We start from the raw sequence: 25515 nt of genomic DNA on the forward strand, positions 1-25515 counted from the left end.
TATTTGTTCTTGTTTGTTGCTTGTGGGAACACTTCTCTGCACTGCCGGGAAGCAGCACTTGATTTTTCTTTTCTCGCCTCGGTATGTGTTCTCGCTTTCATTTCTTGTGACCGGCACAAACTTTCCTGAGAGAGGAGGCTGCGAGTGGTGGAGGAAGCTGAGGAATCCTCAGGCTGTTTTAGGGGAGGTACGGGGGGGGGTGCAGGCCACTAGGCCACAGACCCTGAGCCCCATCCATGGATCTTCAGAGACATACGCCTGTGGTACCTCCAGTCACAAAACCCCTTGAACAATAGACCGTGGCGATGAGGATGCCTCAGTTTGAGGGACACGCACATGCCCAGCTGCACACACTCCAGTACTTTGGGGGAAGAAGAACTGAGGTCTAAGAAAAGACGAAGAAGAAGAAGTAGAGGAGGAAAAAGAGGGTGAAGAAGAAAGGGAAGGCCGTGGTAAGGGAGGAGAAGTGGGAGGCAGGTGAAAGGAGAGCGGGGGGTCATGTACCCGTGGGATGGCGTTTTAGCGGGGCCGGAGGAGAGGGGCGCCAGAGGAGGAGTCCTCGCCCCCGGGCTCTCCCTCCTCCAGCAGATTGGCTGCTGGCATCTCAATCTCAGTGGCTGGGTGAGTAAAGCACACTCCCCTTCCTCCTCTCTCCGTCTCTCTTCATCTCCCTTTTTCTCAATTCCTGTGCTTCATCACTTTTTGTTTCCGTTGAACTTTGAGGATCAGATGATGGTTGGTGTGATTAAGGGGGGCGCAGGGGGTATTCCCCCCACTGTAAGTGCAAGCTGGTGGTCATCTGCTTTAAAGTGGCTTTAAAGAGCGCTTTTTCCTTTCAAATATTATATCTCGTAACCTTTTTTTGTTGTTGGTGTCTGTGTGTGTTTATGTGCGGGGAGGGGGTTCTTGATCTTGATGTGTGTATGGGAGGTGTGTGTGGGGATATGTTAATGAGCAGTGTACATTTACTGAAACTGTCCGAAAACAGGAAGTAGCAGCATTGGAAATAATTGTGCTTTTTGCCATTTTGTTTTTAAATCTATAAACAGTTATTTACTAACACATTTACATTTAAATAGTTATTTCAATATTGCATGGTTATTCCTCAAAATATCATATCTTGTTATCCAGCTGAATAGTATTTCCTAGACAAATAATTACATGATTATGCTCACGTCTAACCATGAAATGTTAAATATAATTGAAATAACCCACAAATTATCATATTCCTCTGTTCATTTTGCAGTCTAATTCAAAATGATAATTGACTCTTTCAACTGAAAATGTGAGGCGCTGATTGCATTTCAAAAGATGACAGAACTCAGTGTAGCTGTTGTACTGCTTCGAGACACCTCTTCAACTCAGGTAGGAAAGCTCAAGAGATGTTTACATTTTAATGGGAAAGCATAAACACACACAGAATTCATGTTGCTCTTGTATAAACCTCAAAATTGAAGACATTCAAATCAATGTCAGACAATTATTTATCAAAATCACATTGGCAAAGTTTTGTGTAAGATATATTGCGGAATGTAAATTTGACAAATGAAAGACTTCGGTATGAAAGATTGAATGAAGAGAGATGGAGAATGAGAGCAAAGGCTTTTTGCCAGTGGCGGTTCTGGGGGGGGGGGCAGTGCTCCTGTGACAACAATTTTGGACCCCCTTGTGGCCCCCCTAAATGTGGAGTATGAAATAATTTTTACAAAACTAATTTTTGCTATCGTTCTTTTTTTACTTCCGTTATTAGACAGTGGCAACGATGATGATTATGAACATGGTCTTTTGCCTGCTAATGCCTGCAATGCAGTGAAGAAAGCGATATGACAACAATAACGTCTAATGTAACTGGCCCCTCTAACAGTACAACTGGCCCCAGCTTGGCCCCCCCCAGTTGAAATGGTCTAGAACCGCCACTGCTTTTTGCCCAGATAACATTTTTGTTCGGTTTTGTGATCAACAGCATGCAGCAAAGTGAATAGATTAAGTTTTAAATATACTGACTTGGTCTCTGGAGCAAGATGCTCTGGGCTGGGTTGCTTTCCCCACTTTCTGGAATAGCATTTCTGATCGCCTGGCGCCCTTCCTAAATTCTTTCATTTTTTTCCCAACACAGCACTGAGATCCTTTAATGTTACTGACAGATACTATTTTAGTGAAAATACGACAGTGAAGGTTGGTTTCACGTGTAAATAAAAGTATGTATTTAATGCTGTAGAAATGTTCCAGTTTTAACTACAATATGGTGATCTAACTGAATGTTTTTACTGCTAACAGTGAGAGGGAAAATGTAGTTACTGGAAACAGAGGTGGGAAATGGGCATCACTTGGAGATTAGAATATTTTTGCCTGGAAGGGGCACTCTGAGGAAGGGGAAGGGGCACTCTGAGGAAGGGGCACTCTGAGGAAGGGGAGGGGCATTCTGAGGAAGGGGAGGGGCACTCTGAGGAAGGGGAGGGGCACTCTGAGGAAGGGGCACTCTGAGGAAGGGGAGGGGCACTCTGAGGAAGGGGAAGGGGCACTCTGAGGAAGGGGAGGGGCACTCTGAGGAAGGGGGAGGGGCACTCTGAGGAAGGGGAAGGGGCACTCTGAGGAAGGGGAAGGGGCACTCTGAGGAAGGGGAAGGGGCACTCTGAGGAAGGGGAAGGGGCACTCTGAGGAACGGGGAGGGGCACTCTGAGGAAGGGGAAGGGGCACTCTGAGGAACGGGGAGGGGCACTCTGAGGAAGGGGAAGGGGCACTCTGAGGAACGGGGAGGGGCACTTTGAGGAAAACTTGAATGTTTTATGAAAACAGATCCTATCCTGCCAATAAGAGTTATTGTGGACAATCATTTCATGTTGCCATGGTAATGACATCAGTTTGTGTGTTGCTTTTTTGCGCTTATCAAAGTCCACAGACACACACACTCCAATCATTCCCTCCTTCTCTTTCTCTCCCTACCTCCCACTCCCCTTGTACAGTGTGTGTTTTCTGCAAACTGGCACATTTTGGGAGCGGTACAGGGCCTTGGCAGCCGCTTCTGTTTGCTCTGGAATTTGTGGGCCTGTGAGTACCCCTATCCAACACTACGATGTAAGCCCCCCCAACTACCCCCCCCCCCCCCGGCTCATCCCCACTACAGCTCATTACAGCCCGCAAGCCATTGTGACAACTCATCATATCATGACACAAAGGACGGAGAGACGCGCTAGGCCCCCCAGGGGCCACAAGGTCGCCACCTTCACATTTAGTCTTCAAATTGCCCTGCAAGGTGCCACCAAGCGGATATGCAAGGCCAACAGCTTTTCCCTGTCCTGGTTTTTCTCTCCAGGGCCCCTCTCTCTCTTTCTCTCTGTCCTCCTCCTGTCTCTTTCCTTCTGTCTCTCACAGGGCATCCTCTTGTAACTGTCATTCCCACATATCTGTGGTGAAGTCCCCAGTAGGCCGTCATTGTAAATAAGAAGGTGTTCTTAACTGACTTGCCTAGTTAAATAAAGGTTAAATAAATAAAAAGAGTGGGTTGTAAGAGTAAAAAAAGACCGTTTGATTAGTTTCCTATTATTTATTTAAAGAAGTTTGTAACTAGACTAATTGACAAGCAATGCATCATTAAAACATAGTTACTGACTCATACGTACCATTTGAACGTCAAATACCACTTGATATTTTCAGATCCAAAACCATGGTCAGTTGAATCATAGAGCACAAGGCAGTATTAGAGAAAGAGGGTACCTAACCAACTCTGTCAAGTTGTGTCCGCCCTACATCAGCCCCAGTGCGTGAGTGGCTGATGGGAAAGCCTAGGGGTCAGGGGGTCGGACGACGATGCTGAGTGAGTGTGACACTGCCTCTCTGTGGCAACCAGAGAGCCTGCACACAAACACACAGGCCCTCTCTCCGTCCACACAGCCCAGACACTAGTGAGGTCACCACCAGGGGTCAAGACCCTGAGCCCTGCGGCTGTCACTCGCACCAATGGGGTTCAGCGTACGGATGTGTACGCTCACGTCAACACGGACGCTCTCACACATACTCACTTTTTCGAGGGAAAACATAGCTCTTTCTTGCCAGTGTGAATCATTTTTGTATTTTCTATATTTTAATAAAGTAGTGTGTGTGTGTGTGTGTGTGTGTGTGTGTGTGTGTGTGTGTGTGTGTGTGTGTGTGTGTGTGTGTGTGTGTGTGTGTGTGTGTGTGTGTGTGTGTGTGTGTGTGTGTGTGTGTGTGTGTGTGTGTGTGTGTGTGTGTGTGTGTGTGCAAGTACTGCGGGTCTTCTGGAAAGAGCTTTGCCATTCAGCAGTTGGAATTGCTGCGGGATACTTTGGTTCAAAATTAACATCAAGGAACAGCAGTGTATACAAAGTCAGAGGATTGTGTGTGTGTGTTTGTGTACGCACTGTACTCAACAGCTCTCTCATGACTGGTCTCCTGATATATTTCTGTCTATTGTAATGCAGGATGTGGTGAGATTGATTGAAACAGAAGGGCCAGGAAGTCAGCTTTGCTCCTGCCTTTGTAGAGAAACAGAGAAAATACTCCCACATAGTTCCTTTGTGTAGTGTGCGTGCTTTGCATAATGCTCCCCTTGTTTTGAGGAGCTGTGTTGTGATTCCGTCAGCTCCCGTTGTCCGAGGGTGTAAAAAACAGGCGCTTCACCGAGGTCTGGCTTACACAGGTAGAGCAGGGCTTGGAGTCACTTGAATGGAAGAGATGTGTGTGTGTGTGTGTGTGTGTGTGTGTGTGTGTGTGTGTGTGTGTGTGTGTGTGTGTGTGTGTGTGTGTGTGTGTGTGTGTGTGTGTGTGTGTGTGTGTGTGTGTGTGTGTGTGTGTGTGTGTGTGTACAGTGTAGGCTGTATTTTATTTTCTAGAAGCAAAAATGTATTGTTGATCGAAGGGATATGGTGTGCACCTGCAAAAAAGGCCTGAACTTCAGGTTTTATTGGTCTCACACCAGTAAAACAAAACAAATAATCCTGCTTGTCTCCACGGAAGTTCCACTAGAGCTCTGGGAATGTGTTACAGTCCAGATGGGCTCTGCACTGTAGGTGTAAGAGTCTGGGATGGCCCACCTGCTGTCTCTGTGAGTGTGCAGAAGCTAAACTCATGAGCTTGTCAGGGAAGCCAGGACTCTAGGCCACGTAGAGGTGTGTGAGTCGACTTGACCCAAATGGAAGTGGCAGAGAATCACTCGCACACACCTCTCGCTGCACACCTACTGCAAGCATATCATTGAGAGTTGTTTTAGAATAACTGCATGGAGAAACAATCATTAGAAAGAATTCAGAATGCGTTTATTCTTTCGACTTGATACAGCCTAGCTTTCTCTGTAAGGCAGCACACCTCCGTTGCTTCTGCATTATTCTCTCTGTGTGTGACGTTACACCTCCCTGTTGCCTGCTCCCTTCCTGGGGGGTTCTAATCCTCCCCTCAGTCACACAGAGAGAGGCTGGCCGCTACAGTAGCCAAACAGCAGCAGTGTCCGCGTGGACCCAGAAGCCACATAAACTGGAGCGCTTGTCTTGGCTATTATTTACCTGGCTCTGCTCGGGGCTTCTGAAATGGAGGCCTGTTATCCCCTGATGTGACTGTGATGTAAATCGGCTGTCTCTCTCTCTCTTTCTTTTCCTCTTTTGCTGTCTGTCTCTCCTTCATTCTCTCACCCTCTCGCTCACTCTCTTTCTCTCGTCTCTTTCGCTGTCTCTCTCCCTTCCTCCCTCTCTCTCTCTCTCTCTCTCTCTCCATCCATCCATCTCTCTCTCCATCTCTCCCCCCCCCCCCCCCCTCTCTCTCTCTCTCTCTCTCTCTCTCGCTCTCTCTCTCAATGCAGACTCAGTGGATGGGCATTTTAAACTGTCTCTCAATGGAGAGGGCCCTGGACAAAAGAACTCATTTAAATGGCCACTAAAGCCTTTCAGCACAGGGAGAATTGACAACATTCTTTCACATCATTACTGAGGGGGGTAGAGGAGGAGGGGGAAGGGGGTTAGGAGGAGAGAAGGCCGTTTGGGGTAACCAGTGCGCTGCTCAATGGCTACCTTCGTCAGCAGTGTTTGGCAGCTGTCATCTCCCTCAATATTTATTGAACCCTCCATTCTAGATTTCTAGATGGGGGGACTGTGGGGGAGAAACATGTTGATTTGTGTCTTGTGTTCATTTTAACGAGGCGTGTACCTCCACCCTCTCTCTCTCTCTCTCTCTCTCTCTCTCTCTCTCTCTCTCTCTCTCTCTCTCTCTCTCTCTCTCTCTTTCTCTCTCTCTCTCTCTCTCTCTCCCCTTTCTCTCTCTCTCCTCTTTCTCTCTCTCTCTCTCCCCTTTCTCTCTCCAGTCTTTTGAGCTCAGGGCTGAATGAGTCCCCAGAGTCTCTCCATGTCTCCCAGTAGTCCTACTGGGTTCATTAATCTTTCATTGGGACCATGGCAGTGGGGAATGCTCCCTCCCCCTCTCCCCTCTACCCCTCTCCTCTCTACCCCTCACAGCCCCACTGAAGGGGAGGTCTGGAAGGGTACTTTCCCACTCCAGCCTGGTACAGTCCAGACCAACCCCTTTTGCCACCCACCCTGTGTATGGAACATTGTAGGGTCAGTTGGTCTGGTAGTCAGCCACATAGAATAGGCCATTTATCTCATACAGTGCTCACAGTAGGCTCAGCCAGCCTATGGAGATGATGATGGCTTTTCAGCATTAAGCTCTGCACACATGTGTCTTGCCTAGGGCCCTCAGCTTTGCATTTGTATAGTTAAATGGGCATAGAGTCCATGTATTATCCCTCCCTCTCCCCCTTAAATGCATTTCAAAGTCTGTTGGAAAATTGCCATAGCCAGGCTTTGGGTTGGTGCTTCAGCATGGTTAGGGTAGCTAATGAGTGTTTGGACTGTTAGACTGGAACATTACCCACACCCCCGTTTCACCTTTATTACTCTGTCCCTCTCTACACACACACACACACACACACACACACACACACACACACACACACACACACACACACACACGCACACACACACACACACACACACACACACACACACACACACACACACACACACACACACACACACACACACACACACACACACACACACACACACACACACACACAACCCAGCTAGCTCCCTGTCTCCTTCTCCCCAGCACACATCAGCCATGTTATCGTAAGCCTGATTAGTGATGCCTCTTTGACTGCCTAGGGACGGAATAGAATATCGGTTGAAGAGCAAGACCAGCTCACCGCTAGTGGTTTGTACCAGAACACTAATCTGGTTAGTGTGTGTGTGTGTGTGCGTATGCCTGTGCCTGGAGAAAAGGGGGCTAAGCTCTGGTTATCACGGGGCCCATTGCGGAGAACCCCTCAGCTTAACTATCATCGTTTGGTAATTGAAAAAGGGGCCTGCGTCATTTAGTGGTACAAAGAGCAGATTACATAGCTAAAACTCATTTAGCAAATATGTAGAAATTGATTTATTACAACGTCCCCCTATCCCCTTTACCTCCCCTCCTCCTCTACCCCCCAAAACCAGACACTGGGGGAGACAGAGAGGAGGGGGGGGGGGTAGAGATCAGAAGGAGGAGAGGGAATCAGTGGGATAAACCACTAAAGGAGAGTGGGGGGATTGGATGGTGGAGTGTTGCTGTCTGCTGTTACAATGGCTGTGGATTTTACAGGCGTTTGGTTGAAGCCCCCTTGTCATGCAGCCGCAATCCAAATCTAAAATGCCAGCCCTGCGTCTGAGATGGCATTACTGAGTGTCACCACAGAAGTGTTGTTAATTACAAACCACACTATTTTCACTCGGCTCTGGCGGTTTGGCGCTCCGAGGGGGTCGATCATTTGATAGCTCTCGTTTTTCAACAGCTTTCTGAGCCATGTTAGAATTCTCCTGTAGGCGCCTGCAAGCTCTACCCCAAATATTAACATGCACTTCTCCTCTCTCTCTCTCTCTCTCTCTCTCTCTCTCTCTCTCTCTCTCTCTCTCTCTCTCTCTCTCTCTCCTCTCTCCTCTCTCTCTCTCCTCTCTTTCTCTCTCCTCTCTCTCTCCTCTCTCTCTCTCTCGCTCTCTCTCTCTCTCTCTCCTCTCTCTCTCTCTCTTCTCTCTCTCTCCTCTCTCTCTCCTCTCTCTCTCCTCTCTCTCCTCTCTCCTCTCTCTCTCTCTCGCCTCTCTTTAGTCTAATAAGGTCCCAGTGGTACAGCACCCTCACCACGTGCACCCGCTCACGCCTCTGATCACCTACAGCAATGAACACTTCACACCGGGCAACCCCCCTCCGCACCTACAGGGAGATGTGGACCCCAAAACAGGTAAGACAGACTGATTAACTCTCCAGCCCCTCAGTCCACTCAGTCCTCAAATCCAAACAGTGATATTCTAGTTATTACCAGTTATTACCATACATACCTTCAACAGAACAAAGAATTGTCAGTGTTGTCCACATACAAAGGCTACCACTGTTCCCTATGCAGCCACCACCACATTTTATTTATGGAAGATATAGCCCTCCCAAAGTACAGCTTTGCAGGGCCTGCTTTCTTTGACAGTGGATTTCCACCGTGGATCACAGGGCAGGGGGCGATGAAACTTCGGATGCCAATCATTTTCAGTGGAGGGGAAGGAAGTGGGTGTGGGGACCGTTGGGTGACGCGAGCATGGGTCAGGGAGCGTATAGAAAAGCTGAACTTTATGCAAGTACTCCGCAACATCGCAGCGCTATTGACCAATCGAGGCTCACTATAGATTCCGGCCCCCTTCTGGATTGACTGTTAATACCTAGCACTACCTAGCCTGCTAGCACCCACATGAGGGCGAAGCTAGTGTGTCGATCCAAGTGATCGTGTTACGTGGAAATCCCCGGTGACCAGGTCTGAGATATTTGAGGGCAGACAACAGTCAGGGCTACTCAGAGAGTGACAGAGAGCTTCTCTCTCCTTTATGGCCTGTGCTATTGTGTCTCTGGACCTGCAGAAGTAAAACTGTCGACCCCAGTCTCTTGAGTGTCTCTGCACACATGCTCTGGCAGGTAGGGGAGGGTCACTGCTTCCTCTCTCTGTTCTGACACTACAGGAGGAGGTAGGTGTGTGGAACCTCACACGGCTAAATGCCCCTCTCCTACACACCCCCACATCCATCTGACTTGTCCACCTGCAATAAACATTATGACCCTACAGTGGTTGAGTAGCTTTGAAAGGTGTCTGGTTGTTTTGTTAGGGTTTTGAGGTCATTATGGTCTCTTATTACGATTGTCCTTACAAAGGAGCAGTAATAACGACCCTGCTGCTGTTTAATGTGCCAGTTAATGGCCTTGCTTAATTGAGCTTAGTGTTTAATTAATTAACCAGCTATATTAAGGCCTCAGCACTGGATAAAAATGGAGAGCAACATTCAGAATGCTTTCCTCTGAGAAGTGTGTCAGTCAGAGCCATTATGTCTATAGAACTATAGACTCAGCATCAAATGCGTAATTAACGATCTATAACTTGTGATTGCATTTTTTTTTTTACTTGAATCCTAATTGTTCACAATTAGTTCGGCGTGAGTTTTTAGAGACCAGTGAGGGTTTTTCAATTTTTTGGATGCACAAAGGATTCTTTAGGTATCTGTCACTGAACAACGTCTGCTTTGCACATACCCGGCTCTGCCTTGTTGCTCTGGGTGTGGCACACACCGGCAACATACAGGCTGTGGATGGATTCATGCGGCCAGGTTCAATTTCTGCAGAACTCTGCAAATCTCTTGGTTCCACTGTGGCCATATTGGCACCAGCCAAAAACTGCTGCACCGACATGCAGGCCCACTGTGAAAGAATGCACCGGATGTGACAAGCTTGTGTTTAGAGGTGGGTGAAGGAGTCAAGCGCAGGAGAGCAGAGATGTCCAAGATGCGTTATTTAATAGGCAAGTCCACAAACATACAGGTCAGGTACAATATCAAAAGAAACACCCTTGACAACAGAGAAACCAGTGCTCACGGAAGGAGGGGACAAAAACAACGCTCCTAAACTTATACACACTTGGTATAATACGTGAAAACAAATAAGGCACAACCTTAACGAGCAACATCACATGAATAATCCCACACAAACCTAGGCAGGCAACAGGGGGTAATTATACACACAGAAATGAAGGCAAATGAAACCAGGAGTGAAATAACCACAGACAAAACAAACGGAAAAGGAAAAAAGGATCGGTGATGGCTAGTAGGCCTGCGACGCCGAGCACCGCCCGAACAGGGAGAGGAACCACCTTCGGTGGAAGTTGTGACAGGCCTCGAGGACGACCCGGAGGATGAGGCGCAGGGCGATCCGGATGGAGGCGGTGAAACTCCCTCAGCATAGATGGGTCTAATACGTCCTCCACCGGCACCCAGCATCTCTCCTCTGGGCGTACCCCTCCCAATCCATGAGGTACTGAAAGCCCCTCACCCGACGCCTCGAGTCCAGTATGGACCGAACTGCATACGCCGGGGCCCCCTCGATGTCCAGGGCGGGGCGGAGGGACCTCCCGCACCTCAGCTTCTTGAAGCGGACCAGCCACCACCGGCCTGAGGAGAGACACATGAAACGAGGGGTTAATACGGTAATAAGGGGGGAGCTGTAACCAATAACACTCCTCGTTTATTCTCCTCAGGACTTTAAATGGCCCCACAAACCGCGGACCCAGCTTCCGGCAGGGCAGGTGGAGGGGCAGGTTTCAGGTCGAGAGCCAGACCCGGTTCCCCTGTGCGAACACCGGGGCCTCGCTGCGGTGGTGGTCAGCGCATGCCTTCTGCCGCCATTCGGCCCATTTAAGGTACCCGTGGGCGGCCTCCCAGGTCTCCCTCGAGCGCCTCACCCAATCGTCCACCACAGGAGCCTCGGTCTGGCTCTGATGCCATGGTACCAGGACCGGCTGATACCCCAACACGCACTGGAAGGGGGACAGGTTCGTAGAGGAGTGGTGGAGTGAGTTCTGGGCCATCTCTGCCCATGGGATGAACTTCGCCCACTCCCCTGGCCAGTCCTGGAAATACGACCGCAGAAACCTACCCACATCCTGGTTCACTCTCTCCACCTGCCCATTACTCTCGGGGTGAAAACCCGAGGTAAGGCTGACCGAGACCCCGAGACGTTCCATGAACGCCTTCCACACCCTGGACGTGAACTGGGGACTCCGATCAGAAACTATGTCCTCAGGCACCCCGTAGTGCCAGAAGACGTAAGTAAACAGGGCCTCCGCAGTCTGTAGGGCCGTAGAGAGACCGGGCAAAGGGAGGAGATGACAGGACTTAGAAAACCGATCCACAACGACCAGGATTGTGGTGTTGCCCTGTGACGGAGGCAGATCGGTCAGGAAGTCCACTGACAGGTGTGACCAAGGCCGCTGTGGAACGGGAAGGGGTTGTAACTTCCCTCTGGGAAGGTGCCTAGGAGCCTTGCACTGAGCACACTCCGAGCAGGAGGACACATAAACCCCCACGTCCTTGGCCAAAGTGAACCACCAGTACTTACCACTAAGACATCGCACAGTCCTACCGATGCCCAGATGACCAGAGGAGGGGGACGTGTGAGCCCATCAGATCAGCCTGTCACGAACCTCAAGCGGAATATACACCCGTCCAGCTGGACACTGTGGCGGAGTAGGCTCTACACGCGACGCCCGCTCGATGTCCACGTCCACCTCCCACCTCACCAGTGGCACCAGACAAGAGGCCGGAAGTATGGGAGTAGGATCAATGGACCGCTCCTCCGTATCATACAGTCAGGACAGTGTGTCTGCCTTAGTGTTCTGGGAACCTGGTCTATATGATATAGTAAATCTTAATCGGGTGAAAAACATAGCCCACCTTGCCTGGCGAGGGTTCAGTCTCCTCGCCTCCCGGATGTACTCCAGATTACGGTGGTCAGTCCAGATGAGCAAAGGGTGTTGAGACCCCTCAAGCCAATGTCTCCACACCTTCAGAGCTTTGACGACAGCCAACAACTCCCGATCCCCCACGTCATAGTTTCGCTCCGCCGGGCTGAGCTTCCTCGAAAAGAAAGCACAGGGGCGGAGCTTCAGTGGCGTACCCGAGCTCTGTGAGAGCACGGCTCCAATCCCAGCCTCGGACGCGTCCACCTCCACTATGAATGCCAAAGAGGGATCCGGATGAGCCAGCACGGGAGCCGAGGTAAACAGAGCCTTCAGGCGACCAAAAGCTCTGTCCGCCTCAGCCGACCACCGCAGACGCACCGGTCCCCCCTTCAGCAGTGACGTAATGGGAGCAGCCACCTACCCAAAACCCCAGATAAACCTCCGGTAGTAGTTGGCAAACCCTAAAAACCGCTGCACCTCCTTTACCATGGTTGGAGTCGGCCAATTACGCATGGCTGCAATGCGGTCACACTCCATCACCAACCCTGATGTGGAAATGCGATACCCTAGGAAGGAGACAGCCTGTTTAAAGAACAAGCATTTCTCAGCCTTGACGTACAGGTCATGCTCCACCAGTCGCCCAAGTACCTTGCGCACCAGAGACACATGCGCGGCGCGTGTAGCGGAATAGACCAGAATGTCATCGATATAAACCGCCACACCCTGTCCGTGCAGGTCCCTGTGAATCTCGTTTACAAAGGATTGGAAGACTGCTGGAGCATTCTTCAACCCGTATGGCATGACGAGGTATTCATAATGGCCGGATGTGGTACTAAACGCTGTCTTCCACTCATCTCCCTCCCGGATACGCACCAAGTTATATGCGCTCCTGAGATCCAGTTTTGGGAAGAAGCGTGCCCCGTGAAATGACTCAATCGCCGTGGCGATGAGAGGTAGCGGGTAACTGTACCCCACCGTGATGGAATTTAGACCTCTATAGTCAATGCACGGACGCAGACCTCCCTCCTTCTTCTTCACAAAAAAGAAACTCGAGGAGGCAGGTGATGTGGAGGGCCGAATGAACCCCTGCCCCAGAGATTCAGAGACATCTGTCTCCATAGCCACCGTCTCCTCCTGTGACAGGGGATACACGTGACTCCAGGGAAGTGCAGCGTCCACGAGGAGATTTATCGCACAATCCCCTCGTCGATGAGGTGGTAATTGGGTCGCCTTTTTTTTTTTACAGAAGGCGATAGCCAAATCAGCATATTCTGAGGGAATGCGCACGGTGGAGATTTGGTCTGGACTCTCCACCGTCGTTGCACCGATGGAAACCCCTACATACCTGCCTGAGCGCTCCTCTGACCACCCCTTTAGAGCCCTCTGTTGCCACGAAATCTTAGGGTTGTGACAGGCCAACCAGGGGATCCCCAGCACCACCGGAAACGCAGTAGAATCAATGAGGAGGAGACTAATTCTCTCCTCATGGAGCCGTGGCCTCCCTGACTAGCCCTGACCCTAATGGTCGGCTATCTAAGGTGTGCACTGCGAAGGGTTTATCAATCTGAACAAGGGGGATCCCTAAACTATGCGCAAAACCGCGGTCAATAAAATTCCCGGCTGCGCCTGAATCTACTAGCGCCTTATGAGGGGAAAACTCAGGAAAACAAATCAACACATACATGTGACTAACAGGGGACTCTGGATGAGCCTGGTGCCGACTCACCTGGGGTGCACGAGAAGTGCTCTGCCTGGCGTCTCGACTCCCAGAAGAGCCCCTCCAGCACCGGTCAGCAGTGTGCCCTCTACGAACACAGCTGGCACAGGAAAGGGCTCCTCCTCCGGTCGCCCTCGCTGCAGCACCTCCTAGCTCCATGGGCGTTGGAGCGGAGGGGCTGGGGGATGAAACTGACAGGGCCCGATCCGGACGTCCGCGGGTCGCCAGCAAGTTGTCCAGCCGAATGGACATGTCTACCAGCTGGTCCAAGGTGAGGGTGGTGTCTCGACAGGCTAGCTCCCTACGGACGTCCTCGCGCAAACTGCACCTATAGTGATCGATCAGGGCCCTGTCGTTCCATCCCGCTCCAGCGGCCAAGGTCCGGGAACTCTAGGGCGAAGTCCTGTGCGCTCCTCGTCTCCTGCCTTAGATGGAACAGACGTTCACCCGAGTTCACCCTGAACTCTGGGTAGTCCCTCGCCGAGTCTGGATCGTTCCACACGGCGTTGACCCACTCCAGGGCTTTGCCCGAGAGGCAGGAGACGAGGGCGTTCACGCTCTCACCTCTCGAAGGAGCTGGGTGAACGGTTGCCAGGTATAGCTCCATCTGGAGTAAGAACCCCTGGCACCCGGCCGCCGTCCCATCGTACTCCCTCGGAAGCGCAAGCCGAATTCCACTGGGACCAGGCGATGAAGGAGAGGGTTGTGGGACTGGTTGGAATGTGGCTGGTGGAGGTGTAGGAAGGCCACCTCTCTCCCATCTTTCCATCGTTGCCATCACCTGATCCATCGCAGTCCCCAGATGGTGTAATACTGCCGTGTGGTGTTGAACACGCTCCTCCATAGATGTCGGGAGCGCGTCAGCTCCTGCTGACTCCATCAAGACGGGTGCGGGATTCTGTCACGAGCTTGTGTTTAGAGGTAGGTGGAGTCAAGCGCAGGAGAGCAGAGATGTCCAAGATGCGTTATTTAATAGGCAAGTCCACAAACATACAGGTCAGGTACAATACCAAAATAAACGCCCTTGACAACAGAGAAACCAGTGCTCACGGAAGGAGGGACAAAAAAAACGCTCCTAAACTTATACATACTTGGTATAATACGCGAAAACAAATAAGGCACAACCTTAAGTTAGGGACAGACGGAACGCCTCACCAATATCCAATGGTATAGCGTGGCACGAAATACAAATACCTCAAAAATGCAAAAACTACAATTTCTCAAACATATGACTATTTTACACCATTTTAAAGACAAGACTCTCCTTTAACAAAATATAAATTATAATCATTGTAATGTGGTTAACCTTAAAACCTCTCTAGGGTATGTGGGACGAAATCGTCCCACCTACTCAACAGCCAGTGGAATCGAGTGGCGCGATATTCAAATACCTTAAAAATGCTTTTACTTCAATTTCTCAAACATATGACTATTTTACACCATTTTAAAGACAAGACTCTCGTTAATCTAACCACATTGTCCGATTTCAAAAAGGCTTTACAGCGAAAGCAAAACATTAGATTATGTCAGGAGAGTACCCAGCAAAAAATATTCACACAGCCATTTTCAAAGCAAGCATATATGTCACAAAAACCCAAACCACAGCTAAATGCAGCACTAACCTTTGATGATCTTCACCAGATGACACTCCTAGGACATTATGTTATACAATACATCCATGTTTTGTTCAATCAAGTTCATATTTATATAAAAAACAGCTTTTACATTAGCATGTGATGTTCAGAACTAGCATACCCACCGCAAACTTCAGATGAATTTACTAAATTACTCACGATAAACGTTGACAAAAAACAATTAGAAGAATTATAGATACAGAACTCCTTTATGCAATCGCGGTGTCAGATTTTAAAATAGCTTTTCGGTGAAAGCATATTTTGCAATATTCTGAGTACATAGCCCGGCCATCATGGCTAGCAAATTTGACACCCACCAAGTTTGGCCCTCACCAAACTCAGATTTACTATAAGAAAAATTGGATTACCTTTGCTGTTCTTCGTCAGAATGCACTCCCAGGACTTCTACTTCAACAACAGATGTTGTTTTGGTTCGAAATAATCCATAGTTATATCCAAATAGCTCCGTTTTGTTTGTGCGTTCAAGTCACTATCCGAAGGGTGACGCGCGAGCGCATTTCGTGACAAAAAATGTCAAAATATTCTATTACCGTACTTTGAAGCATGTCAAACGCTGTTTAAAATCAATTTTATGCTATTTTTCTCGTAAAATAGCAATAATATTCCAACCGGGCGACGTTGTATTCATTCAAGCACTGAAAGAAAAACATGGAGTCGTCTCGTGCACGTGCGCTCCAGTGTCATTGTTCTCAGCAGGACCACTCACAAAAACTCCTGCTGTTTTTCGCCCAGAGACTGGAGAGCTCTCATTCCACTTTCTGGCGCCTTCTGAGAGCCAATGAAAGCCTTAGAAAATGTCACGTTACAGCAGAGATGCTGTATTTTTGATAGAGATGCCCTAGAAGGAGAACAAATTGTCAGACAGGGCACTTCCTGTATATAATCTTCTCAGGTTTTGGCCTGCCATATGAGTTCTGTTATACTCACAGACACCATTCAAACAGTTTTAGAAACTTTAGAGTGTTTTCTATCCAAATCTACTAATTATATGCATATTCTAGTTTCTGGGCAGGAGTAGTAACCAGATTAAATCGGGTACGTTTTTTATCCGGCCGTGAAAATACTGCCCCCTATCCCAAACAGGTTAACGAGCAACATCACATGAATAATCCCGCACAAACCTAGGCAGGGGGTAATTATACACACAGAAATTAAGGCAAATGAAACCAGGTGTGAAAGAATCAGACAAAACAAACGGAAAAGGATCGGTGATGGCTAGTAGGCCGGTGACGCCGAGCACCGCCCGAACAGGGAGAGGAACCACCTTCGGTGGAAGTCGTGACACCGGAGAAAATAAAAGTTCCTCTGCTATGCTGTCTGTCAGTGGAATTCAAACACTTCCTTGTCGCGTTTTAACGCTCAACACTGGAAAAATGGGAAAGCCATTATTTCTTTGCTTTCTCTATTTCTCCTTTTTTGGTCTTGAGCGAGTTATTTTTACGACAGACCTTTGGAGACCTAATGTTTTGGGGGACTTGTGTGCGTGTTTTCTTTTTCTGTCAGCTGCCACAGTAAGTGAAAGCGACATTGGCAAACGTGTGATCGTTTCGCCCTCTGCGAGAGCTGTCCTTATGTAGGACATCTGTCACTGTTCATCTTTGTTAAACATGAAGATGAATAGTGGAACATAAATACTTCTGCTAAAGAGAAGCAGGAGACCAAGGGCCCCTATTTATAAGACCTACTTGATAATGACATAGGCATGTCATAATAGGTGTCATAGACAGTCATAAGAGCCTATGTCAGTTGAAGACAGCTAGGCTAATACAACATGTAACACAGTATATTGGGTAAGCCGACAAGCTATGAAACAATCTGGTCATGAATAACACGAAGAGACGGTTATAACATCACTTCATTCATGCTTATGACAGTCAGATAACTTGCTGGGTCAGACCCGGTTTATTTTAGAGTTAAGCTCTACCTGCAGCCCTCTAAAGGAACAGATGTCAATTTCATCTGTATGAGACTGTACATATCGTTTGTTATGTTAGCTTCTAAACCTCAATTATCACACCATGTTAATCCTCTCATTCAATAGGAGACTAATGTGACAGGATCATGTTGGGGTAGTTTCCCCCCCTCTTTCTTTCTCTCGGTCTCTCTCAACACGCTATGCCACCGTACCGCCTGACTTGGAACAGCTTTGATCAGGACGTGTGATTTAGCACTGTGAACATGCGGGCGCAACCGCACCTCCTCCTCCTCCCTACCCACCCAGCTTCCAGTGATGTCTACTTTGTTCAATTGTGAAACTCACAAAGGATTAATTTAACACTGACTTTTATTTTGGTTGTGGGGGGGGGGGGGGGGACTGCGATGTTGGGAACAATTTGATAACTGTTTGCCCTCTCCCTCTCTTTGTCCCTCTACCCTTTCTCTCTCTTTCTCTCCAGGAATTCCAAGGCCTCCACAACACCCAGACATATCTCCCTATTACCCTCTCTCACCTGGTGCTGTAGGCCAGATCCCCCATCCGCTCGGGTGGTTAGTACCACAGTAAGCAACATTTTATTACTCTCTTTCTTAATGACCCGTCCCTTAAATGTATGTAGTTCTGTCCTCGAGCTGTTCTTGTCTTATGATGTTCTGTATTATGTCATTCTGTATTGTGTTTCCTGTTTTGTGTGGACCCCAGGAAGTGTAGCTGCTGCTTTTGCAACAGATAATGGGGATCCTAATAAAATACCAAATACCTGTCATTAAGCATGTTGTAGTACTCCAAGCATGCGCTGGTGTCGTTGTTTGTAACTATGTATAGATGTAGATTAAGAGCGTTAAGTTCTGTAGTACATTATGATGTAAAATCAGCATCTCTAATGTAGTAGATATAACGTAAAATAGTTATCCGTCAGAGGCAATGTCTTCTGGTTTGTTGTGTATGCTAATATAGCTTGGTTTCAGTATTTTCCAGACTGGCAACATCATAAGCTGAGCGCATAGCTCAGTTGGTAGAGCATGGTGTTTGCAACACCAGGGTTGTGGGTTCGATTCCCACGGGGGGCCAGCACAGAAAAAAAAAAAAAAATGTATGAAATGTATGCATTCACTACTGTAAGTCGCTCTGGATAAGAGCGTCTGCTAAATGATGTAAATGTAAATGTAAATGCATAGGGAAAACTCTGTATCCACTTATCTCAAACTGGGTCCTCTCAATTTTGATCAGGCACTTATTTGACTCCTAGCTGACCACATTGCAGAGAGAATGGCTAAGTCTCCCTCTCTACTGGTGTCTCCAGTTTATACATTCAAGCAATGGACTGACTCATGGGCCACAGAAGCACACTGCGGTTTCCTAAACCCCCTTCCAACCCCAACTTTGTGTCGAATGCTATTTTGCATGTCTGTATTGTCCAATTAGAGCAATGAACCGTGATTGCCCGTATTTTACCCACAATTCCACATGGGGGCTATCCCTGGGTGACTCTTGTCAACACTTGTTAATATGACAAAAGGCTACAAATTAAGCTCTGTTAATTTAATGTTTTCTCACCGCAATCTAAATACCGGGAGAGGTCCCGAGTGCAGCCGCGGCACCCTTTGATTTGCTGCACTTTATTTTGGTATAAATTTACATTCATTATTGTTTGTCTTTAGATGTGTTGACCTCAATTAGCGTGATGGCTCCATTAAAGAGTTGCGCTTCGTCTTTAATTATCACAACAAAACACCTAGTTTCAGCTCGGGGAGGAAGGGGCCCCCTCTCCGTCGACACCGAGCGAAGGGTTATGAAATTTAATTAGCCATTCGTATCAGATTTGTGGCATTCAAATTGTTCGGAGTTTGCCTCTCCTTTGATCCGCACTCTGCAATCCCCTAGATTTTAGTCCTGATCAAATGAGAATAAAGAGGCCTGCGATCAGGGAGAGAGGGAGAGGGCTTTACCTCTTCTACTTCCATCAACCATGTTTCTTTACCTCCCTCTCTTCTTTGTCCTTCTCCTAGGCAAGGTCAACCTGTTTACCAGGGTTTTAGACACCCCTACCCGACTGCACTCACTGTCAACGCATCCATGCAAAGGTGAGTTGAGCTTTGGGAGATAAACACACACACACACACACACACACACACACACACACACACACACACACACACACACACACACACACACACACACACACAGACACACACACACACACACACAGACACACACACACACACACACACACACACACACACACACACACACACACACACACACACACACACACACACACACACAGACACACACACACACACACACACACACACACACACACACACACACACACACACACACACACACACACACACACACACACACACACAGGAGGAGGCTGTGACGTGGAGAGTGCACACTCCCGTCTCCACGCTCAAAAGGCCAATCCTCCAGTGTCCCCCACTAATGTGTTGAAATATTAATTATATGTATCACTTTCGAGCTAATGAGGCCCCCGAAGAACATTTACCCTAGCTGCATGTCAGCCACATCTGTAATGGACGGGGCATGTCCTTGCTGCTAGTTTTTAAACAACCAGACACGTTGATATATAAACGTCTATACACTTAAAAGGAGAGAATGATGCATGCTGGGGCTTGACACTCGGTTAGTTCTTTGTTGGGCCCATTAGGGTCCAGCTCAAGGGGAGAGCTCTGGACACACAAATGTTTGTTTTTGTGTTATACGTTTTTAACTGGGCCCAGTTCCCCCGGGGACTGTGCTATACTACTCTGCATTGTTGTTGCTGCGTTATGTGTTTTGAACTGGGCCTGGTTCTCCCAATACTCTGTATTGAATGGAATGTGGGAAGAGTTAACTGTGGATGACAAGTACCCCATGATTTGTGTGGCTGCTCTTTCCCCATGTCCCTCTCCCCCAGCCCAGAGCAGTATTCACAGGCATTTCAGTGCAGGCAGCTAGAGAGTTTGGAACTAGGATCCAGGCCAAACTTCAGTTTCATTACAGGCTGATTGGAAAAGCAGGGTCGACTGTTCAAACCTCTGTGACATTGATGGATAAGTGTGAGCGAAGGAGGAAAGGAGAGAGAGAGGGAGGCCTCGAATGGGGTATAGTAAGGTTAATGTTGTGAAATAGTACCTCACGCCATTAGTGTTTTGACATTGAACACGTTTGTGTGCACTCGGGTTCCTCATCTCTCGCTCTCTCACTCACACGCACACAGATCTTGAACGCTGCTTTTAATTAAAAGCAGAATAGCACATTCACATTGTTAAAAAAAGAGGATATGTTAGCCAATAGCTCTTAGTTTGTCCTCTTTCTTGGTTAGCCTTACATTGAACATGTATATCTTCACATGTATTCTTCATTAATACCCAACACTTACACATTTAGGTTGATCGTTTTCATCATCACGTTGATCCAGGCTCGCTCGTGGCTTTAGCGACTGTTCACTGTAACACAGCCTGGTTATAACAGGGTTATTATAAAGGCTCTCATTTATAATCGCTACCCATCTATTGGATCCCTCTTCCACTCCCAGCGACTCCCTTAAAGCAGACGTTGCCCCCCTCTCCCCAGCCCAGCCCTGGTTGCCCTGCTGTCCGGTGCAGTCAGGGTGTTCTGGTTTCTGGTAGAGCCGGGCAGCCAGACTAACCGAGGTCTGGCAGCGTCTAGTGGACCTGTGCTTTAAGTGACAGCTAATTCAGCTCTAATGACGGCCTCTACATTGTGATCATGTTATTTTCAGCGAGGCTAATTGAATCTGCTGGATGGGGGCTAGGGGGATTGGCTGTGGGGCTGGGGAGAGCTAATGCGTTCTGATGAGACCTAATTGAATTAGCATAGCTGAATAGGTGGAGGTCTCCGTCTCTGGAGAAAGGGGATTTAGCACGTCCTTGTTAAAACTGCAATGGGGGATTTGACAAAAAAATATGGCCATTTGGGTTGTCAAAGGCATAGATAAATGGTGCAGAGTTGAAAGGTTTGGATAATTGTGTATATGACAGGGTTTCGGAAGCAACATTTTTTAAACAGAATTAGGGAATTGTGTCTTGGCTTTTAAAGGGCTTTCTTGCTTAAATATGCCTCAAGACAGCCAGTAGTTATAAAGTCCAGTCCTTGTCTAATGATCAAATCAAATTTTACTCGGGAGAGGTGAAGGTCGAGAGCCGTGCGTCCTCCGAAACAGAACCCAACCAAGCCGCACTGCTTCTTGACACAATGCCCACTTAACCCGGAAGCCAGCCGCACCAATGTGTCGGAGGAAACACCGTACACCTGGCGACTGTGTCAGCATGCACTGCGCCCGGCCCGCCACAGGAGTCGCTAGTGCGCAATGGGACAAGGAAATCCCTGCCGGCCAAACCCTCCCCGCTAACCCTGACGACGCTGGGCCAATTGTGCGCCGCCCCATGGGTCTCCTGGTCGCGGCCGGCTGCGACAGAGCCTGGACTCAAATCCAGAATCTCTAGTGACACAGCTAGCACTGCGATGCAGTGCCTTAGACTACTGCGCCACTCGGGAGGCCCAGTGCAGTAATATTTAACAATTACATGAGGCCTGAGTGATTGAGATGTCCTGGTCCTGTATTTCACTGGGTAGCCAGATCTTAACAAGAGAACATTCCCCTAGTGCCACATACCGGCCCGATTAGGATGCAGAGGGTGAGTCTCACTTTCGTACATTGCACCCCCTCAATGAGCACCTTACCCCCAGGACCTGTTAAAAAATACATTCTCAGGAAGGAAAAAGGCGAGCAGGAGAGAGCAGAGTCAGTGGATGGAGCAAATGAAAATACATGATTTGAATAATGGGGTTGGAGCCATACAGGTCCTTCATATCTGGCAGACCTGTGTGTGACACATGGGAGGAAGTGTAGGCCTCTCGCCCCCTGCCCTTTGATATGTTCCTCCCTCACCCCTCTCTCTCTCTCACTCGCTACCTCTCAGACCTTTTTTTTTGTGTGGAAGGGAAAGTGCGCTGGGCGAGTCATTATACATTAACCAGGCACGGGGATACCGCCTCGCATTGGCAATTAAACGGCCCTGGCTGACACTGGGCCTCTGTTGCAGCCAATGACCCACCCCCATCCCTGTCTTTCAGATTGAGACGTACGAGCCTGGGGGTTGGGGGCTCCTTCTCTCTTTCTCTCTCCCCCTCTGTTGGCTAAATTGGGCCAAGGCACTGTTCTGTGCTGATGAGGCTGGATGATGCCCCCGCACATCAAAGGGATGGCCGTCATGTTTTAACCATAACCTGGGCCACGCGGTGGCAGCTGGGGGGAGGGAGGTTGGGAGGGAGTGAGGAGGTGAGGGGACAGGAAGGAGGAGGAAAGTAGAGAAGGAAGAAGATAAAAAAAGGCACAAAGGGAGAAGGAAGGAAAAAGAGAGAAAGTAGGGGAAATGCAGCGGCCTAATGATGGCTGATCTGCAGCCACTGTCCCCACAGCAGATGACATGGCACAAACACAAACGTGTCAATGATGAAGAGAGGAGTAGGGAGGAGAGAAGAGCAGCGAGAGAGAAGAGCAGCAGCGGGAGAGAGAGAGAAAACACACTCCCCAGAGATCGCCTGCAACAGAAACGAGTTGTTCCTGGCGACCTGATGCTCATCATTATATTCTGGCTCCAAGCCATGCAGCCAGACACATCCAGATAATGAGCCGTTAAAAAAGAAAAATAATAAATTATTCCTCCTTTTTCCCCCTCCTTCATCCTCCACTCTTTTTCTACAATTTGTGTATGGTCATGCGTAGCTGAGGCATATATATACTCTACACTCACATTCAAATAATCTTACATAGACATAATTACTCTCACTCACTCATCACACACACAATTGTGTTGCTCATTGCTCTGTGAAGTGAATCCATAGATGCGGGTTATTGCCCTCAATCAGTGTAGCTAATGATACTAGTGTTATGAAGATGTAGAATATGGGGATAAAGAATAACACCATTAGTAATCCGGATCTAGCATGAGGCCCAATGGAATCTAGAATGAGGCCCAATGGAATCTAGAATGAGGCCCAGTGGAATCTAGCACAAGGCCCAGTGTAATCTAGCACGAGGCCCAATGGAATCTAGCACGAGGCCCAATGGAATCTAGCACAAGGCCCAGTGGAATCTAGCACGAGGCCCAATGGAATCTAGCACGAGGCCCAATGGAATCTAGCATGAGGCCCAGTGGAATCTAGCATGAGGCCCAATGGAATCTAGCATGAGGCCCAGTGGAATCTAGCATGAGGCCCAGTGGAATCTAGCATGAGGCCCAGTGGAATCTAGCATGAGGCCCAGTGGAATCTAGCATGAGGCCCAATGGAATCTAGCATGAGGCCCAATGGAATAGGCCTAGGCCTAACACAGAAAAAGGTGCCTTGCCCATGGTTAAAGCTAAGGCCTAGGAGCTGAAGATGTTTAAACATGACCTCAGTTTTGACATCAGTTTACTCTACAGATTGGCATAAGACCCCACAAACCTGTAGTTTGCCACATTGTAAAGGGGTCAAGACATTCTGGAACTTGTATTTGTCATCCACAGTCCAGAGAAGGGTGGCAGCACTAAACACTGACTTGCCATTGGAGGAAGTCACTATTTTGGCTCAATTATAGAAGCATGCGAGGACTTGTTAAAACCCATTACAGTTGAAGTGTCTGTATGGGCCATTTTGGCAGAAAATGACTGTCCTGTCCTTCCATTTGAAACTCTTCCCACTTCAAAACAAAACAGCTCTCATTTTTAAAATGAATATTATGAAATATGACTTGTGATGTATAGTGTGTGTGTGTACTGGGTAACTGCTTCTATGTGATCGTGAGATACAAATTCTGTGATACTCATGGACCGAATCCTTTCTTGATGTGCGCGTGCGAAACTCAAACTTTTGTGTAAGTCATGCATTGAATCTCAATGACAGATTTGTACAAAAATCCAACTTTCCCGCTCGAACCTCAAGTTAGGATTCGGCCCTATACAGCACGCCAACAAGTGCACGTCTGTACGAATGCTCGAGTGAGCATACTCTGTCTCTGTTTGTGTCTACATGTGTCCATCTTCCATTTCACACGTGTCCACTCTGACGATTTACACAGTTTTCTGTCCTCCAGGTTCCCTCACCACATGGTCCCACCTCACCACAGTTTGCACCAGACCGGAATCCCCCACCCCGCCATCGTCACGCCCAACGTCAAGCAAGAGTCCTCCCACAGCGACATCGGCCTCAACAGCTCGTGAGTACACACATCTGCACACACACACACACACACACACACACACACACACACACACACACACACACACACACACACACACACACACACACACTCACCTCTGCTTATTTTTACCATTGTAAACTAAACAGCAGTAGAGGAAAACTTGCCACTGGTATTGTTGTTTTAAATTCTACCATTACAATAAGCTGTTTAATACCAATTCTGGGTATTTGCCAACCATACAGTACTATACTGTACACGCTCCACAGGAAACACCAGGACTCGAAAAAGGAGGACGAGAAGAAGAAGCAGCCCCACATCAAGAAGCCGCTGAACGCCTTTATGCTCTACATGAAGGAGATGAGGGCCAAGGTGGTGGCCGAGTGCACGTTGAAAGAGAGCGCCGCCATTAACCAGATACTGGGACGAAGGGTGAGAGAGAGAGAGACGGCACCGCCATAGACACAGACCCACACGCTGTATGGTTTAGTTGACTATAGGCCTGCTACTGGGTCTGGTAGACAAGGGAAACATGTCTTAGTTTGTCTCTACTTCTCACTGCTCTTGACTGAACACTGTCTTCTTCTACTGTTGACACTTTTTGCACTCTTCTCTTTCTATTATGTCCTTCCCCCTGTCTTCCCCTCCCTCTCTCTTTCCACGTGTCTGTCTGTAGTGGCACGCCCTAACACGAGAGGAGCAGGCGAAATACTACGAGCTGGCCAGGAAAGAGCGACAGCTTCACATGCAGCTCTACCCCGGCTGGTCCGCACGAGATAACTATGTAAGTTTTTAAGTTTTCAACACGTACCTCCTGTACTTCTCCCCTCCACAAGGACGTGTGTCTGGGATGAGTGCTCTTACTGTTCTGTCTGAGCTGAGAGCTCACCTCGCTAGCAATGCCTGTTGACTGCTTCCCTAGACACCTTAGCCAATGGAATCTCCAATATACTTTACAGTAGATTTGCTGGGCTATATAAAACAGGGTCTAAAGTCCCTGGAATTCTGATGCTGATAGGAAGTTTCTCTCCCAGCGTTTGCTGTGCGTCCAGCAGTTCAGGCGTCATCGTACACCCCTGCAAAGGTCAGGTTGGCCAGTGAAACTTTGACTCCTCTCAGCCTGCACAAAGCATTCTGCAAATCTGACTCCCTCGCTAGAAACCAACAAAGCCTCTACGATGGTCACTAAAC

The 25515-nt window shown here is 48.4% G+C and overlaps 1 protein-coding gene across 35 annotated transcripts in view; it reads left to right on the top strand.

The window, feature by feature from the left end:
* Positions 1 to 25515, top strand: part of tcf7l2 (transcription factor 7 like 2) — a 118130-nt gene that overhangs the window by 83766 nt on the left and 8849 nt on the right. For 20 of the 35 annotated variants that reach the window (XM_082965794.1, XM_082965800.1, XM_082965801.1 and 17 more), the window contains 6 exons: positions 8146 to 8278; positions 17572 to 17674; positions 19121 to 19195; positions 24205 to 24342; positions 24570 to 24756; positions 25001 to 25108. In XM_082965794.1, coding sequence (XP_082821920.1) covers positions 8146 to 8278; positions 17572 to 17674; positions 19121 to 19195; positions 24205 to 24342; positions 24570 to 24756; positions 25001 to 25108 — 744 coding nt within the window. Of the gene's footprint in view, positions 1 to 217; positions 622 to 8145; positions 8279 to 17571; positions 17675 to 19120; positions 19196 to 24204; positions 24343 to 24569; positions 24757 to 25000; positions 25109 to 25515 lie in introns of those variants that run through there. The other 15 variants (XM_082965810.1, XM_082965799.1, XM_082965809.1 and 12 more) reach the window with 5 other exon arrangements.

The sequence above is a fragment of the Salmo salar genome, chromosome 19 (assembly GCF_965601325.2).
Source record: "Salmo salar chromosome 19, fSalSal1, whole genome shotgun sequence".
Taxonomy (NCBI): domain Eukaryota; kingdom Metazoa; phylum Chordata; class Actinopteri; order Salmoniformes; family Salmonidae; genus Salmo; species Salmo salar.